The 15709-nt window shown below is 37.1% G+C and overlaps 1 protein-coding gene across 5 annotated transcripts in view; it reads left to right on the plus strand.

The window, feature by feature from the left end:
• Positions 1-8220: 8220 nt before the first annotated feature.
• Positions 8221-15709, plus strand: part of FAM135A (family with sequence similarity 135 member A) — a 60002-nt gene continuing 52513 nt past the window's right edge. For 3 of the 5 annotated variants that reach the window (XM_062488572.1, XM_062488573.1, XM_062488571.1), the window contains exon 1: positions 8224-8341. In XM_062488572.1, coding sequence (XP_062344556.1) covers positions 8265-8341 — 77 coding nt within the window. In that variant the 5' untranslated portion in view covers positions 8224-8264. Of the gene's footprint in view, positions 8342-15709 lie in introns of all 5 variants that reach the window. The other 2 variants (XM_062488570.1, XM_062488574.1) reach the window with 2 other exon arrangements.

The following is a 15709-nucleotide window of genomic DNA, read 5'->3' on the forward strand; positions in this document are numbered from 1 at the left end:
CAAGCTATCACATTTCTTAAGTTAATAAGAGTATGCAATATATCATTTGTGCTAACTTAATGCCTACTGTGGGAGGAAATACAGTAACTATTTGGCATAAAACCTCCCAATACAAAATCAACCTGTCAAATCTAAACTGTATTTACTGTCTTGTCAAAGAATGACCTCAGAGCAGGTATTGGAACAATGACTCAACTCTGTAAATTGTACTGTTTTATTTACAGAGGACAATAATACAGAATTATTAGCTATTAAATAATTTACTGTTCTTATACCGTTAGATTTATTTTTCATTTCTCTCAAAACCAAAGGATTATTTTTCTGAGAACAAGTTTGCTTGTGGTAGGAGAGAAGTTGCAACTTTATTTTTGGAGACTTTTGATTCCTAGAATATGGCAGAGTAATGACATTAACAATTACTGCAGACATTTTAATGCCAAATTCATCCATCCATATGAAAGTTATTTTTCATTTAATGACATTATTGGGACATGGAGCTCAAAGAGAGAGATCATTCTTCCTTTGTGTAAGTAGGAAAATGAAGTATGTTTTAAGTACACTTAGACCCTTAATCTTTTATGAAGAACCTATTCCATTGGACAGAATCAAATTATTTTAGTAAGCTTCCCTCTTCTACTTTATTAATTCTTATCTGATACATCCTTCATAAATTCAGTAGTTTATAAGAAGGTGAATGTGTTACACTATGCAGTTTGTTTTTTAAGTCAAAATACTACAGCCTGCAATTTATTTTTTTTTCCATTTACTGTAAGATTCTTATATGCTTTTTATGTAAAGTTCCAAAAGACTTTGATTGTTTAGTATAAGCACTTCATTTTGCTCTTCCCCCTGTAATGCTCTTCTGAAAAGGTTAGGAAAAAGTAGATAGTGAGTTCATTAATAGAAAATTTTAAGTGCAACGATTAATTTACAGTTTTATTTCTACATTTGCAGATGTATTTTTAGATACATTACTACTGCTGCTGTACTTACAGGTATTTATTTTCATCACTGTTGTTGAGGTAGCTCAGCTTTACTGCTGATTTGCACCATCCACTCACCTTGGTTCTTGGCATGAGTGTGTGGAAGTTCATTTTTCTCAGTCCACCAGTATGTGGGACCAAAGTGGGACAAAGAGGCTGGCATAATGTAGTAGCACATATCCTGAACTGCTACTGTTTAGCATCAAAACCCTTCATTTTAGCTATTTCTGACTCAAAAGCAGTCACATTTGTGCCAGTTATTTCATGCCCCTTCAATAATTTTTAAAATGGTTTTATTTTTATGGGAGGTCTTTGTAAAAGTCAAATGAAACATTGTTTGGTTTGTTCATGTTCTGTTTCCATTTTTCTGTGCGAATTACTGCTGAAACCATTGCTCAATTCATTTTAATGAGAAAGAGGAGAAGGGATCTCAGAGATGATAGAATTTTTGTTTAGTGTAAATTGGTGGCTGAAGAGAGAAATTAGTGTCCATACTGGGAGGCAAAATACAGAAATCTGTAAGCATGGGGACTGTTGTGCAGCAGGGGTTTTTGTATTGGAGGGAGAACGCATTGATAAGAAAGAGAGCTTTTAACTGTGCTCTCACAGAACTTTTCCTGTCAAACTTTTTAATGAGGAAGCTTAGAAATAACATGTCATTTGTCAAATAGACAAAGACCAATGCAAGGATAGACGGGAATAAGCCTAATAAGCATTCAGGATGAATTATTGTATCACATGTATGATCTATTAATAGGGGAGAAGAAAAGAAATAAATGCAACATCTTAATGACTTCTGTGCTCAGTGGGAATAATCAAGTTGTCAGCTCAAAGTAGTGAGTATGTTGGATTTTTATCAGTGTTCTGCATAGGGGATGAGATATTGGTGCTATATTTAAAGCAAAAAATATGAAAACTAGAATTCTAATACCTGATTAAGTTGGTTGTTTATCTAGCCCATTAAAATGTCATAGGTATCTTGCATTAGCTTTGTTAGAATCAAACCCTGTGTTTGGCTGGGAAGTAGTCTAGACTTAGAGAGCCAGGTGTGAAGAAAATTATAATAGTTGAGTTTCACCCTGAGTCCATGAAAATTAGGTTGTTGATTAACTATGGGTGTAGTTACTTATTTCACATAATTATTATAACTGTGAAGCTTAAAAAAAATAATTAGGAAATCCTGATGAAAAGCAGTGTGTTTTGAAGTATTTTTCTAGTGGTGGTGATGTCTTTTTAAAATTGGAATGATGAACTGAGTAAGGTATTCTAGATTTTCCTCATAAAGGGTTTTATTTGTTTGTATGCTTGTTTTATGACATGATGATTATGCAATCCAAAATTCAACTACCATTTCTTTTCTACACCCTCGCCTTTTCAATTATGGAGAAGCAGGGTTTATTTCTAGTGCTGGGAAGCTCTAGTCTCAACCAGAACACTGTGATATCAAGTGCTGCACAGCTGTGAAAGGATTTCAAGGGACAGGGGAGTTATGCTTGCGGTAGTCCAAGCTCTCTCTGCAGGGAATGCAGAGAGAGGTGGAATGATCAAAATAACAGACATGGTTCTTTGCAGCACCATGCTGAACTAATACATGCAGTGAAATATGCTTTTTCAGCCTGATAGTAATTAAAATAAAAGGATATTAGCTTGGATGAGTTTTGTCTGTATGGATAGATGGGACGTATTTCTAATCGCATGCAGAAAAATTTGGCACATTTTCTGTATTGTCTTGCCAAAGTCTATGAAAACCCAGAGAAAACTAAATGAAAAATAGTGTCTAGGTTTCCAGCCAGATTGTGCTAGTATGCACATTCAGAAAGTAGGCATTAGGAATAGCCTTGCTTGTCAGGTCAAGAACTTTGTTTTCACCACAGAGTTTCAGCTGAAGGCAGTGTCCAAGAAACAGCTAAAATTGGAATTGAAGGCGGTTCTCAGGTGGGGGGACAAACCTGTGAGTCATCAACACAGAGATAAGTGGTGGCTGAATTTGTGTTGGCAGGTGCTGGTTCTCTGAGCATACAGGAGAAAGAGGACTGATAAAAAAGCTCAGGGATGAAGGTGAACACGGCTCCTACAGCAACTTTGAAGAAAAATACTTCTTGAATGTTAAATGAACAGCTAGAAACAGACTGGAGCAAAATGAATGTTTTGTTTTTATTTCATTTGTAGATTCTTTAGTTTTACTTTTGATTTCCACTGAATATAAAATACTAAATCTAAGACTAGGAAAAATTCAGTTCATTACAACAAGTTCCTCGGAATTTTGCATGGTTTTTTGCTCTTTCTTTCAAAAAACGAACTCGGTCCTCTTTAAAATGAGAACTGGTATGACAGAGACTGTAATGCAGTGTTAAATAAATGTAATAAATGTTGGTGCCATATTTATGTGGCATTATGGCATCAGGATTTTACTGGGTTATTATTGAAAAGTCATGGTATCAAAGATGTAATACCAACATGACATGCACAAATGAAATCTGTTTAAAAAATCCAGATAATGGGGGTTTTTTAATGTTCTACTTTCTCTGTTTTCTTCCCTCTGAAGCTAAGGCAAAACCAGTTTAGTTTCACAGCTTGTCTTCACAAGCTGATAGATTTTGTGTTTGTATTTCTCTGAAATATACATACAGAAAGATGCAAAGTTCCTTTAAGAGGGTAGAACTAAATGTTCTCTTTTTTGTGTCTCCAAAGTCTAAAGGTCATCAGATAAAGAGTTTTTGCTTTTTTTTAAATTATATTTTTTAAGTACCCTCATGGTTTCAGAGTGCAGGAGAGATGAACTGATTCTTAATGAACAGTTTTAAGGTAGTGGTTTATCAGGAGCTCCAAGGAGAGTTTGAGAATATTAGGTGGTGTTGACCTACCTGCAATGTTTGCTCTAAGAAAGTGGGTTTGTGGTCTAAGGTCTTCTCCTTGTCCCCTGAATTTTGGCTCCTGTGAAGAAGGGACATAAGATTTACCAGGAGAATCTCATCAGACCTGTTATAAGTTGTCTCCTCCCTGCTAGCTGTGTAAGGCTGTGTGGGGGCTTGAGCTGTATTTGATGACTCAGGCCAGATTATCCTCCTACTTCTTCATGGCTGTGTTGCTGCTGGTGAGCCGAGATTCTCTCTGAAGGTTTGGGAGGCTGTGGGGTGGGCGGGGGTGTGCCAGAGTCCTCTAGGAGCTTAGAATTCCCTGGTGAAGACAGGAATAGTTTGTCTGGACACAGCAATGTCAGCTTTGCCAGAGCATTGGCTTTATGAGAAGTTGTAGTTTTTACTTTATTTTGTAAAAATACATATCAGACTGCTATGCTTTGGGAGAGCTGAAAACTGCAGTGCAGGACCCAAGGTCAGATTGAAGAATGATGGTAGGCTGTTCTTATGTGAATGTTGGAGACGTCATGATAAAGGTTGTTACTAGAATTCAGGGAAAGAAAATAAAGTACTTATGTACTAAAACATTCTAGAGATGTTGCTCTTAGTAAAACGTTTGTTTGTTTGATTTTTTTTTTTTAGTTCAAGCAGTATGTTTTTGACAGCAGAGAACTGAAAGACTGGTTGATTGACATACTAAAATGGAGTATTTACCAATGCAGGTAAGACATCCTTTGAACGTCTTTGCAGGTTTGTTTCTCAGTGTTGTTTTGCAGTTCCCAGTGCAAATAGCTAGATTAATAGCGATGTTACACAATCATTTTTCTAAAAACAAAGCTGGTTTAGGAGGTTTCTGTATTTTCAGTTCATTCTCAGGTGCTCTGATGCAGCTGCTGTAAAGTAGCACTAAAATGATTGATTTAGGGAAAAAAACAAACAAGAAACAAAAAAAAAATTTTTTTTTTCCTTCAGACTAACCTTAAAAATATGTTATCCTGTGATCCACTTTGTATTGTGGCCTCAGGAAAGATTAGTTTGGATAACTAAAAAAGTGGTGAAGTGTTGTGGGGACAGCATGGACCAGCCAGGATATATAGGAAATAAGTAAATATAGGAAAACAAGTAAACCCTCAGAAGTATGAAGGAAAGGAAAGGTTTAGCCCTCAGTGTAGGATCAAGTGGCTTTAACTGACATTTTAACTATTAAGATGCTAAGTCTCAGTGCTCTAAATACTTTTGAATATTGAAATGCTGTTTTGATTATAAAAGTTAAGTAAATACCAAAACTTTAGAACCCCCCTGTTCTAATTTGTGTATTAAAGTATTGTCATTTATTATCAGACCTTCTGATATGGGTTTATATTCTACATTAAATTCCATTTCTCATGGAGAGAGTTCCTACTGAAGGATTCATTTGTTTCTTAGTGCGGTTTAATATCTTGGTTTCCAAATGCTAATGATGTGCTTTAAAATGCAGCACTAAACTCATTAAGTATTGAAATGAGTTGTGGACTTTTGTTGCAGATTAAGTTTGTGAAGTGCAGCTGTAAATTTGATAGGAATCTATATAACAAATACCTCTATATAAGTTCATTTTTTTGGTTGGTTTTTGTGTGATTAATGCACAAGCTTAAGACATTGTCAAAATTGAGTTTCTTCTTTAAAATATTTGTTCACTGAATAACATCTTCTATTACATATTTCACAGAACTATAACTGTTCTGTACTAACTATTTTCTTTTGCACTGCTGTGAAAGACTTTGGCAGAAAAGTAGTGATGTGGTTTATGTCATCCCAGGGCATTGAATGCTCCCCTTCTTCTGTCTTAAGATTCACATAGAATAAGCTGATGCTTAACGAAGAAAAAGCTATTTTCAGTGGTCAGCTGGGTACCTGTGGTACACAGCACTGCTTGCTGAATGTGCTGTTCTGTGAACTGTACCACAGTATTTCTTACTGGTTGTGCAGTTGGTACTGGAGCAATGCACAGACACTGGTTTTCCAAATACTGTTTGTAGTTGAGCAAGAGCTGTGCTACTGGATTAAAATACACAGTGTTGTGTCATGCAGGCCTGTGGTTGCTGGCCAGTGTGCTCGATCTGCAGGGAAAAATTGCCTGCCAGGCAAGTTTTAGTGGATTGGCTGGGAGTGCTAAGTAAGCTTGACAGAGAAGGGAGGGAGGGAATGGCCCCAGTTCAAGCCATACCATACACAGTAGGAATACCGCAAGTTCACTGGACAGGCCTGTTGGCAGTCATGCAAGATGCGGCTCTCTTAAGTATTTTTTGTTGAATTAACTCCTTCATAAAATGGACCTTTGAGCTTACCTAATTGGTCTGGTCTTGGGTTGTTCTGGCTTTTCCTGCTGGGGACTTGAGGCACCCTGATCATGGCCCAGCAGCAACCACAGGAACAGTCTTCACTTAAGGGAGGCGAACTGTTCAGGGAGTTGGCACCGCTCTGTGAAGCCAGAGAGCATTGTCATGTCTGCTTCTCTTGAGAATGTAGTTTCATCAAAATGCAGGCTGGGTGAGACTGCCCCATGGCATCCTTACTTTATCCTTTTGCTTTTCCTTGAGTGCTGTAAAGTGGCTTCCTTCTAATGTACTGGACAGTTTCATGCACAGTGCACAGGGTTTGTTGCCCAGCAGCCAAGGGTCACAGTGGGTCTAGAATCTCTGGATCGCTACTCTGTGTCAGGTCAGGTTTCATTTGCAGAAGATAAACCTGCATTTTGGTAAGTGATGCCCATGTGATAATGCAATATTGCAGCGCCAAAGAATTACAGTGCCTAGCTTTTTGATTCTAGCTTTAAAGACTACAGAGGACATCCCTATATAATACTATAGTCAAAGCAGTGGAAGAGGGAATTGCTGCAAAGCCCTGAAGGCTGTCACTGCCAGTCTTAACACTACAAACTCTAGCAAAAATGTGGCAAACTTGTGGCATCATTCAATTAATCTCTTGAAGTCCTTTGAAATTTGAACGATGACAAGATTTTTTAGACAAGCTGGATTAATAGCATCATGTAGATGCTGTAGTTTTGATCTTGTGGTAAGAACTTGATCTGAGTACTTCACGTTGTCCTAATGCAGCAGAATTCCTCTTCCCTTGTCCCCTGTTACATTAGTAATGTGCTGTTCCCATGTTTTTGTAAAGTGCATTTGGAGTCCCTGTATTGGCTGTTAAGCCCAGGTCAGAATTAATGTCTTGTTTAGAGTTTAAAACCTACACCTGTGTTACAGTGCTTAAAGTCTTTCAGCTCCTGTAGATTACAAAAAGGGAAGTCTTATCTTGAGTCCTATTCTAAGACAATTCAGTTAGTAGGCTAGAGGCTGTGCCCCTAAAGGTAACTTTGCTTTCAGCTGACTAATACGTGCTGCAGTCATGACTTTTTTTGCCACCTACTCTGTTTCAGTCTCAGTAGTGGCTGCTACTTCACAAACAAAAAAGCATGTTCAAAATTTTAGAAACAAAAAAACCCCATAATCCATTCAAGCTCCAGACAATGTCTACTGCTTCTACATCAGAGCCAGAAAAATTTTACTAATGTGCATGAAGTACAACCTGCTCAAGTTTGTTTTTTTTTTTTTTTGTTTTTTTTTTTTTTTTGTTTTTTTTTTTTTTTTTTGCGTAATCCTCAAACCAGACAGTGCTTGCAGAAACTGGGAAGTTTGAAGACAAATGTTTGCAGGAAGTGTAGTCTGTTTCATTAATTTAGTTGATAGTGTTGAAGGAACACCAGAAGAACTTAGTAAAATCTGAAGGATTTTAATTTAGGTATTAGCAGGAACCTGCTAGTCTGTGGCTGTGAAGATGACAGAGAATTATCACTTTACTACAAAAGAAATTGACTAAAAATAGGCATGTTGCCTTTTCTAACTCCTGCCTTCCCCTGGAATCTCTCAGTCTAAAGGCTTACATGACCTGGTCAGACACTTTCTCTTTACTGTTTGGTTACACTGTAATGCTGCTGTTCCTGTCCTCATGCCAGAGTTGAGGCTCTGCTGCCTGCATGGTCATTCTGCACCAACAAGGGCTGGAAGCAGCCCATGCTCTTTTTCTCCTTGTCAGAGAGTATTTTTACCTCTCCAGCCAAGAACCAGAGCAGAGCTGCAGTATGTAGGTATCAGTAAGTGCCAGATTGTATTATGCTGACTATGTGCTGTGATGCTCCTCTGATAACATTTGATTCTTCCACAAGAAAGGTAGAAGTTACTGTGAGCTGGATTTGGTACATCCTGTATTCTTGTTTACCTTAGGACCTGCATATTTAAGGAAGCTGTGCAAAACTGTGTGTAAGCATTATCCTTTTTAAGACCAGATGGGTATTATCCCCAGCTTATGTTCTAAATAGTTTGTTTTCTCTTTGTTTTCAGTAACTAAGGTGCTGACAAGTTTTGACTTCTTCATCCTCATAAACATGAGTGAAGTTCAGGCTATGGTAGAATTCTCCGTGGAGCTCCACAAATTCTTCAATGTGGATTTGTTTCAAAGAGGGTAGGTATACATATTCTTTCGAACTTTACGCCATTGGATAGCTAATGTTGGAAAGACTTTAATGGGTACTCTGTCATGTTGTGTTGCTGACTATTTTTATAGTGATTTTAATTTTTAAAATTCTGTATTGGAAAGTCAGATTCTTTCTAGGATTTAAAATCAAATATGAAAATATTTTTTTCTTAAAACCTAAGTTGTAATATGGTGTTTTTATCTAATTGGAGATGAGGAAAAACCTGTAGATATGGAGAATACATTATATCCTTACCCAGGCCTTTACCCTTGCACGTCTTAATTTCTGTAATTTCTTTTGTTTGAAATGTGATAGGTATTTCTCTTCAATATTTTAAAAATGGTCTTGCCCCAATTAACCTACTCATTTATCAGTTTGGCACTGGAGAATTTCACCAGCCTCTCTCCTCTCATTGTGCTGTGCCACAGGACTCCATGCTGCCTCTTTAGGCTCTCCTGACCTCCACTTACTCCACCTTATCTCTGTAGAAGTCTTTTTCACATTCTTTTCATTTGGTACTATGTGATTGTCCTAGATTACTTTGTAAGGTCCTTGTTTCCCATGGCTATGCAGGAAATAATCCTTTGTAGTTTATTTTGGAACTATTAAAGTTTATTGGTCCTTTAGTGTTGAGGTACATAAGCCTTCTGTCAGTCCTCAAGTAGACTACAATAAAAATGCATGTTAAAGTTTAGGCTGTGTTAGTGTTTGCAGAGACAGAACAAGGTGTATCAGTGTTGGTTTATGATAGCTGCTTTTTCCAAAACATTGTAGAGTAACTTTCCTCAGAAACATTTTAGTGATAACAAAATACATTCATGTTTTTAGCCTTGTCTTAGTTCAAGACAGGCATGTGTGTCTGTGCCAGTTTTGTTTTCAGTACAGTTAGGGTTTGTCTTTTTACGGAAGTGATGTTTGCTACTATATGCCATCAAAGTATATACAGCAAACTTTTTAGGGAAAATTGTAACTTCTCTCTACATTGGAAGAAAAGGATTAAGGAAGGCTTAAGAGGGCTGGGAAAACACTGAGAATATTCTAATTATTTCAACAAAAAAGCACAGTCTTTTGAACTGTAGCCTTTTTTAATCTCTGAAATCGGTGGGGAAGGAGAGGGCAGAACATGGCAGCATATTTACTCTAGTAGAGATCCTGAAGAGAAGAAAGTGTTTTGGTTGTCTTAACCTTACAATGCAAATGGTTCCTCAGAAAAGTAGTTGAGATGCAAAGCACAGATATATAATTACCAGTGCTTTACCTGGAATATTTATTTTTAGCTTATTCTTGCAGTAAGCTAAAAAGCAGTAAATTCATAGGGCAAGTTCAGAGGTGGAATGCTGACATAATGAGAAAAGTGACGTGAGGAGAAGTGACTTCTCTTGTTTCAAGCTGAACCTTTAATTCCAGGCACATTCCTATAGAAATTAATGTCATGAAGAAGAGAGAATTTCCAGAATAATTTGACAGACTGAGAAATTGCAGTAAATTCAGTTTGGGTAGGTTCCAGTATTTTTCTAGGAAACTGTCTTTGGGTTTATTTGAGATAGGATGTAATACTTCTGTTGCTGAAGGAGCTCTTGGATAATGGATTGAATGAGCAGAAAAGGAAGTCTTTAGTTTCATTGCTAGCGTCCTATTTTTTAGCCACCACTGTGTTTAGCATGGTTTGTCTCACCAAAATCAAGTACATAATTGATTGTATTGTGTGCATTCAAGCCTTCCAAGCGTGGCATGCTTGTCTCGTGGAGAAACATCATGACCTTCTGAACTATGTAGAATAAAATATCAGCTATTGCAAGTAATCACATCAAGTTCCTTCTTAAAAGTTTGTAGATTTTTATCCTAAGTGTTTGTTTGCAGAGTAAGTCCAGATTCTCACTCATGTGATTACTGCAGATGTCATCATTCCCAGCCTAAATTTCTTTTTCATCTGTTTTAGTTGTTTTTCTTTGCAGCTTTGGCTTGTGTTTTGACTCACTCTATCAGTCTGAAAGTTCACCCTTATGTATTTTAGGTGTCAGTCTTTTCCCTTTTATTAAATAAGAGCTGGCATGAGCTTGATCATTGGAATTCGTGGCACATTCCCCTCCCCCTCTTCCTTTTCGGTGGAGTCCACATACCCTAATATCCAGTCAAACCCATTTTACCCTTTCCTGCTTTTATAACTGTTTGAAGAAATCTGCCAATTCTTGCCTCCAACTGTACCATATGTTCTTGGATCTATATCTGTAGTGGCACTGCTGTTGCCAGAAGCACTTATGATTGTGTTTACACTAACAATTAAATTTGGTATTTAAGGAATGAATCACTAAAAACAGTGTTGATGTCCCTACATCTGTGTGGTTCCAGGCTTACTTCAGATTAGATTTTAACTTCATCTTCTGGACCAGATGTTTTGTATCACAAGTGTAATTCGAAGTTGCTTGTATCGGTAGTCAGCTCAGACTTTTTTGTGCCCCCAGGGATTGAAGTGCATTTTGTGACAGGTAGATCAGAATAGTTCAGCTTCCTTAGGAGACATCTAATTTTTATGACTGGAAAGCTCTCAGTGAACTGAACCTCCATGTAGCAAACTGGGGTCACTGAGGAAAGTGCCTCAAAACCACTCTGTTGATCTAAACTTCGGTCTAAATAGTGCACACTGAGCCAAAATTTCTCATAGTATTTTATCCAAGATCATATTTATATGAAGGGTTGAAACTATATTATTCTCCTAAGAGACCCTCTAAAGCAGACTTTTCTTTACTTCTAGATAACTGTTACTATTCCAAGAAAGGGTAACAGACAGTCCAGACATTTCATTGTAATAGAATATTTGTCTTATGTATACAATATTTTCTTATAACTATGCCATTTGCTTTAAACCCAGCTTGTTACAGATGGCTCCATTGGTTTATTTTTATCTGTTATTACATTCAAATAAGGCTTCACACAATTTTTGTTTTGAGCTAGTGAGATGTGATTATAGGAATTTTTGCCCAAACAGTGCCAAAACAGCCCAAACAATATGCGATTATTGTGTGATGAAATGAATTAAAGAAATGTATTTGTTTGGGACATGTGAGAATGATAGTATGAGACAGTGAAGTTTCAGGCTGTTTTGTCATTTTAGCTCCTAAAAGCTCCAGTAAGATATGAGCTCTATAGTACTGATCTTCTACAAAGACAAAGGAGACTGCAGAAGTGGAGAGTGGGTGGAAAATTGGTTGGATGATTTGGTTCAAAGAGTTGTGATCAGTCATGCTGACCAGTGGCACCTCCCATGGACTGATACTGGGTCAGTAGTCTCAGCAATCTTTGTGTAGAGTCATAGAATGACTTGCGTTGGGAGAGGCATTAAAGATCATCCAGTACCAACCCTCCTGCCATGAGGGAGGCACCTTCCACTGGACCAGGTTAGAGCCCCATCCAACCTGGCCTTGAACATTTCCAGGGATGGGGTGATCACAGCTTCTCTGGGCAGCCTGTTGCAGTGCCTCACCACCCTCAGACTAAAAGAATTTCTTCTTAATATCTCATCTAAGCCTACCTTCCTTCAGCTTAAAGCTGTTAAAATTCAAAGACTTTGCTGTAACAACAGGTTGCTTACCCCCTCATTTACACATTTCATATGTGTGAGCGTACGTATGTGTCCTGAACTGAGATATAAATGTGTTCAGAATGTCTGATTCCAAACAACGGGTTACTGAAAGTGCCTCTGTACTTTGTAGTGCTCAGCTGAAGTTCCCTTGTTCCACCATGGGATGATGGATCCTGATGTCTAACTTGGAACAGTTACACCTTTTCTGTGGATAGGGAGAAGAGTTTCCTGGTAACCCTCACTTGTGAGAAGATGAGGTTTTCATTTCCCTGGAGCTTTTTTACTTGTAAATGGCAATCTAATGAATTAAAGAGACTTAGCTAGTAGCTTAGCATAGTGCACACATTGCTGCAAGATCTGCTTTGAAAACAGCTTTTGACTACATTTTCTCATCTCTGTACATTCTTGTAATCCCAGTGTTAAGTTCTTACTTTGTCTCTACTACTTGGTTACTTTCAGTCCTATGTCAGTAGCATGCATGCACACACAACTGGCCAAAGCTGGATTTAGAATAATTTTAATTGCAATGTTTCTGTGGGTTTTTTTTGTTGTTGTTTGTTTGGATTTTTTTACCATTTTGATTTCTAAGGTACAATACCTGCAGCGGGTTTCAGAAAAAGAACTTCCTAATGTCTTTTTCTGGCAGTGCAAATTTGTTGTTACATAAACTATGAGGAGAGAAAGTAAAATAAAGTATTAACAGTAGCTCTTTATTTACTGCTCAGTGTGTCTTTGTTTTCTATTATTTGATTTTGTTTTGGGTTAAAAGATTCGTATAAAACCACATGAAGAACTTATATTAGTAATGTAAGTCTACCACATTTCTTTATAGTCTTTTTGCTTTTAACTGTTGGGTAACAGATGGAAGAATATTACTAAATACCTTCCTAGAACAAGAGAGACTTTGGCAGATTCTAACCTGAAACATATTTTTGGAGATGTATCATATCTGAAAGGTTATTGGTAAGATTGCAGCGTAAGTTTTTTGTGAACCTAAATCCTATTAAATGTCAAAGGAATTTAAGCTTCAGAGACTACCAAATATTTAGCCTTATGAATTCTTCTGTTCCATAGATTTAAGTTTTTCCACATGTAGATACTTACTGGTGTGTCTGAGCAGTATTGACATTTTATGCTTCCTTACATGTGGTTGTGTAATGTAGCTTAAAAAAAATAACACTGAATCAGAGTATGAAATTTAATTAATCTAATTATGATTACTCACTGATATGTCATGAGAATAATGCAGTATATGAAAAGCTGTATTGTTTTCTGTATCCAGTGAGTTGCCTGCATTAATATTTAAATTTTTAACAGGAAATTAAAATTCTAAAATGTACACTTCAGCAGGACCACTTTTCTTCTTCCTGGCTACATCAGAAATGAAAAGGTTTTGTCCTTAAATGAAGTAGCCCTTGCTAATGGTTTGTGTTGCTAGCATATGATCTAATAACAAATTCTTTGTGGACAATGAACATTCAAGTTCACCTGTTTGGTTTTCTTTTTAATTCATACAGCTCAGACATACTTTTACTTTCAAACTACGTTTATGTGTGACATATTTATTTTCTGGAAATAAGTGTTGTGAATTGTCTTCTGACAGAATAGCTTATCTTTTGAAGTATCGTACTGTGATCTTTACTTAATGTAATGCATCTTTATAAAGAGAGAAGAAAGCTGTCAGATTTGTCTAACAACTCTAAGTTGAGCTCTGTTCTTCAGCTTACGGTTTTGCAGTAATACAAATAGCAATTATACAAGTTTAAGATTTGGAGGGCAAGGCTGTAAACTCAAGGGAATAGTCTGTCTTGGAAAAATTATGCAAATATTTTCGGTCTTGGGGTATTTTTGTTGCTTTGTTGGTTTTTTTTTTGTTTTTTTTTTAAAGTGGATCAGTTTCTGATTCTAGTTCATTAGTGGATGCGCACACAGGATGCACACACTGCTTGCTCTGAGGCTAGGAAGTGTAACACTGGGAATGAGCAGTGGGGAAGTCTTATGTTAAATTGCCATTGTTACAGAAGTTGAAACTTAGTATCATCAATTGTCCTATTAGCTCTCAGGGTGTCTGTGACTCCGATGAGGTGGTCTGGTCCCAAAGGGCAGTTATAGTTTAAGACAGAATCTTGTTTTTTAAAATATGAAGTCTTATTTTGTTGAAAATAGTGGTTAGAAAAGTAAGTGGAAAATTGAGCACTGTTTTCTTTTAGTTAGTTGAGAAATTAAGGTTTTTTTGAAGCACACTGAGTGGAACTGAAGGGGAGGGTGTTCTGCTTGTCTTCTCAGTTATCTGAAGTGCAATGCCTGTATTAGGAGACCTCCAGCCACACAAGGAAGCTTGTCTGGGGGTCACTTAGAGCCACTGTAAATTGGACTCCTACTTTTGAATTCTCCTCCTTGCTCTTCTCCATGGTGATCCCTAGAAGACTACTCTACTGTGCTCCAACTTAAGAAACTAAATGAGGTCCTGATGCTGCAGTTTTTAGTTACATATTCTGATCCATAAAGATGATTGTAAAATGCTTATTTTTTCAGTCATTTTTCATAGAATTGTAGTTGTCCTGAGGGTATGGTTTTTTAACCTGCATCCCCCCATATTCCAAAAATATTACTTCAGTGTTTTGTAATGTTCATGGTTACTCATGGCATCTTCTAGACTTCTCAGATATGGGGTACAAATTTCAAATCATCTGAATTTTATTCAGATTTTAGCTCTTACACTTAAGTAGTTCTTTAGGACATTTTAAAATAGCAACTTTTGCAATTGAAATTATTATTTTTGCTATGGAAAATATTCTCTCAACTCAGAATTCAAGCTGTCGAATTGCATTCAATTTGGCAAAATTCCGTTTCTTAGGAGCAAAAAGATAAAGATCTCAGATGCCCAGTTTTGCCATCTTGTTGCCTTTCTGGACCTGACAGTGCCATGTTAGGCAGAGCTTTTTGGTGTTACAGTGATATAGCATAAATTGCTGTCCTTTGAGACTGCTTTTGGGGGGGGTCTGTGCAATTTGTTCTTTCTTTATGCAAAAGAAGAAGAAATAGGGGTCTTGTATGTAAGACCAGGTACCATTTCACACTGCAAAGTAACAATTATACCTCAGCATGCCTTGCCATGAAGTTTGTCAGGAGAAATATGATCAATGAGTTGAGTTTAGTAAGGGGGTAAATTACATTTAAGACAGGAATGAATATAAAAGGAGTTTGTCTGGAGTCAACCCATTCTTTTATTCTGTGGAACATACAGCTACCATCTGTGTGTAATATGACGGTAGAATGGTCATATATGTTTGCTGAAGGCATCATAACAATGATTTCTTGAGTATGCACCTTCTTTTTCTAAATTCAGTTTTACTGAGTTCAATATTCTGGACTGGCATGTGACAACGGTACAAGTTTTAACTTTGCACTGAATATATATTTAGTCACTAAAATTGCTGCTTTTGAGGTTCTTTCAAGTGTTAGCACACTTATATGCAGAAGCTTGTAGCTTGTGTATAGTCTTGCATTTCAGACCTGATGCTGTGAGATGGTAGCAAAAACCAGAAAAATCTGTCACTCATAGGTGTTTTGCCTTATTTATGTGTGCTTGGTTAATACACATAATAGTTACAGCAGAAATATGATTCTTTAAGTTAGTTTACCATCCACAGGTATCTGAGGGAAAGGAGAGAGAAAGATGCTCATCCTGTGTTTCCAAGTCTTGGCCACCTCACGATATAGCAGAAGTTTCTGGTATGGTGTCTTTTTGTGCCTCTTGCTGCTCATACAGGCT

The sequence above is a fragment of the Cinclus cinclus genome, chromosome 3, assembly GCF_963662255.1.
Source record: "Cinclus cinclus chromosome 3, bCinCin1.1, whole genome shotgun sequence".
NCBI classification, from domain to species: Eukaryota; Metazoa; Chordata; class Aves; order Passeriformes; family Cinclidae; genus Cinclus; species Cinclus cinclus.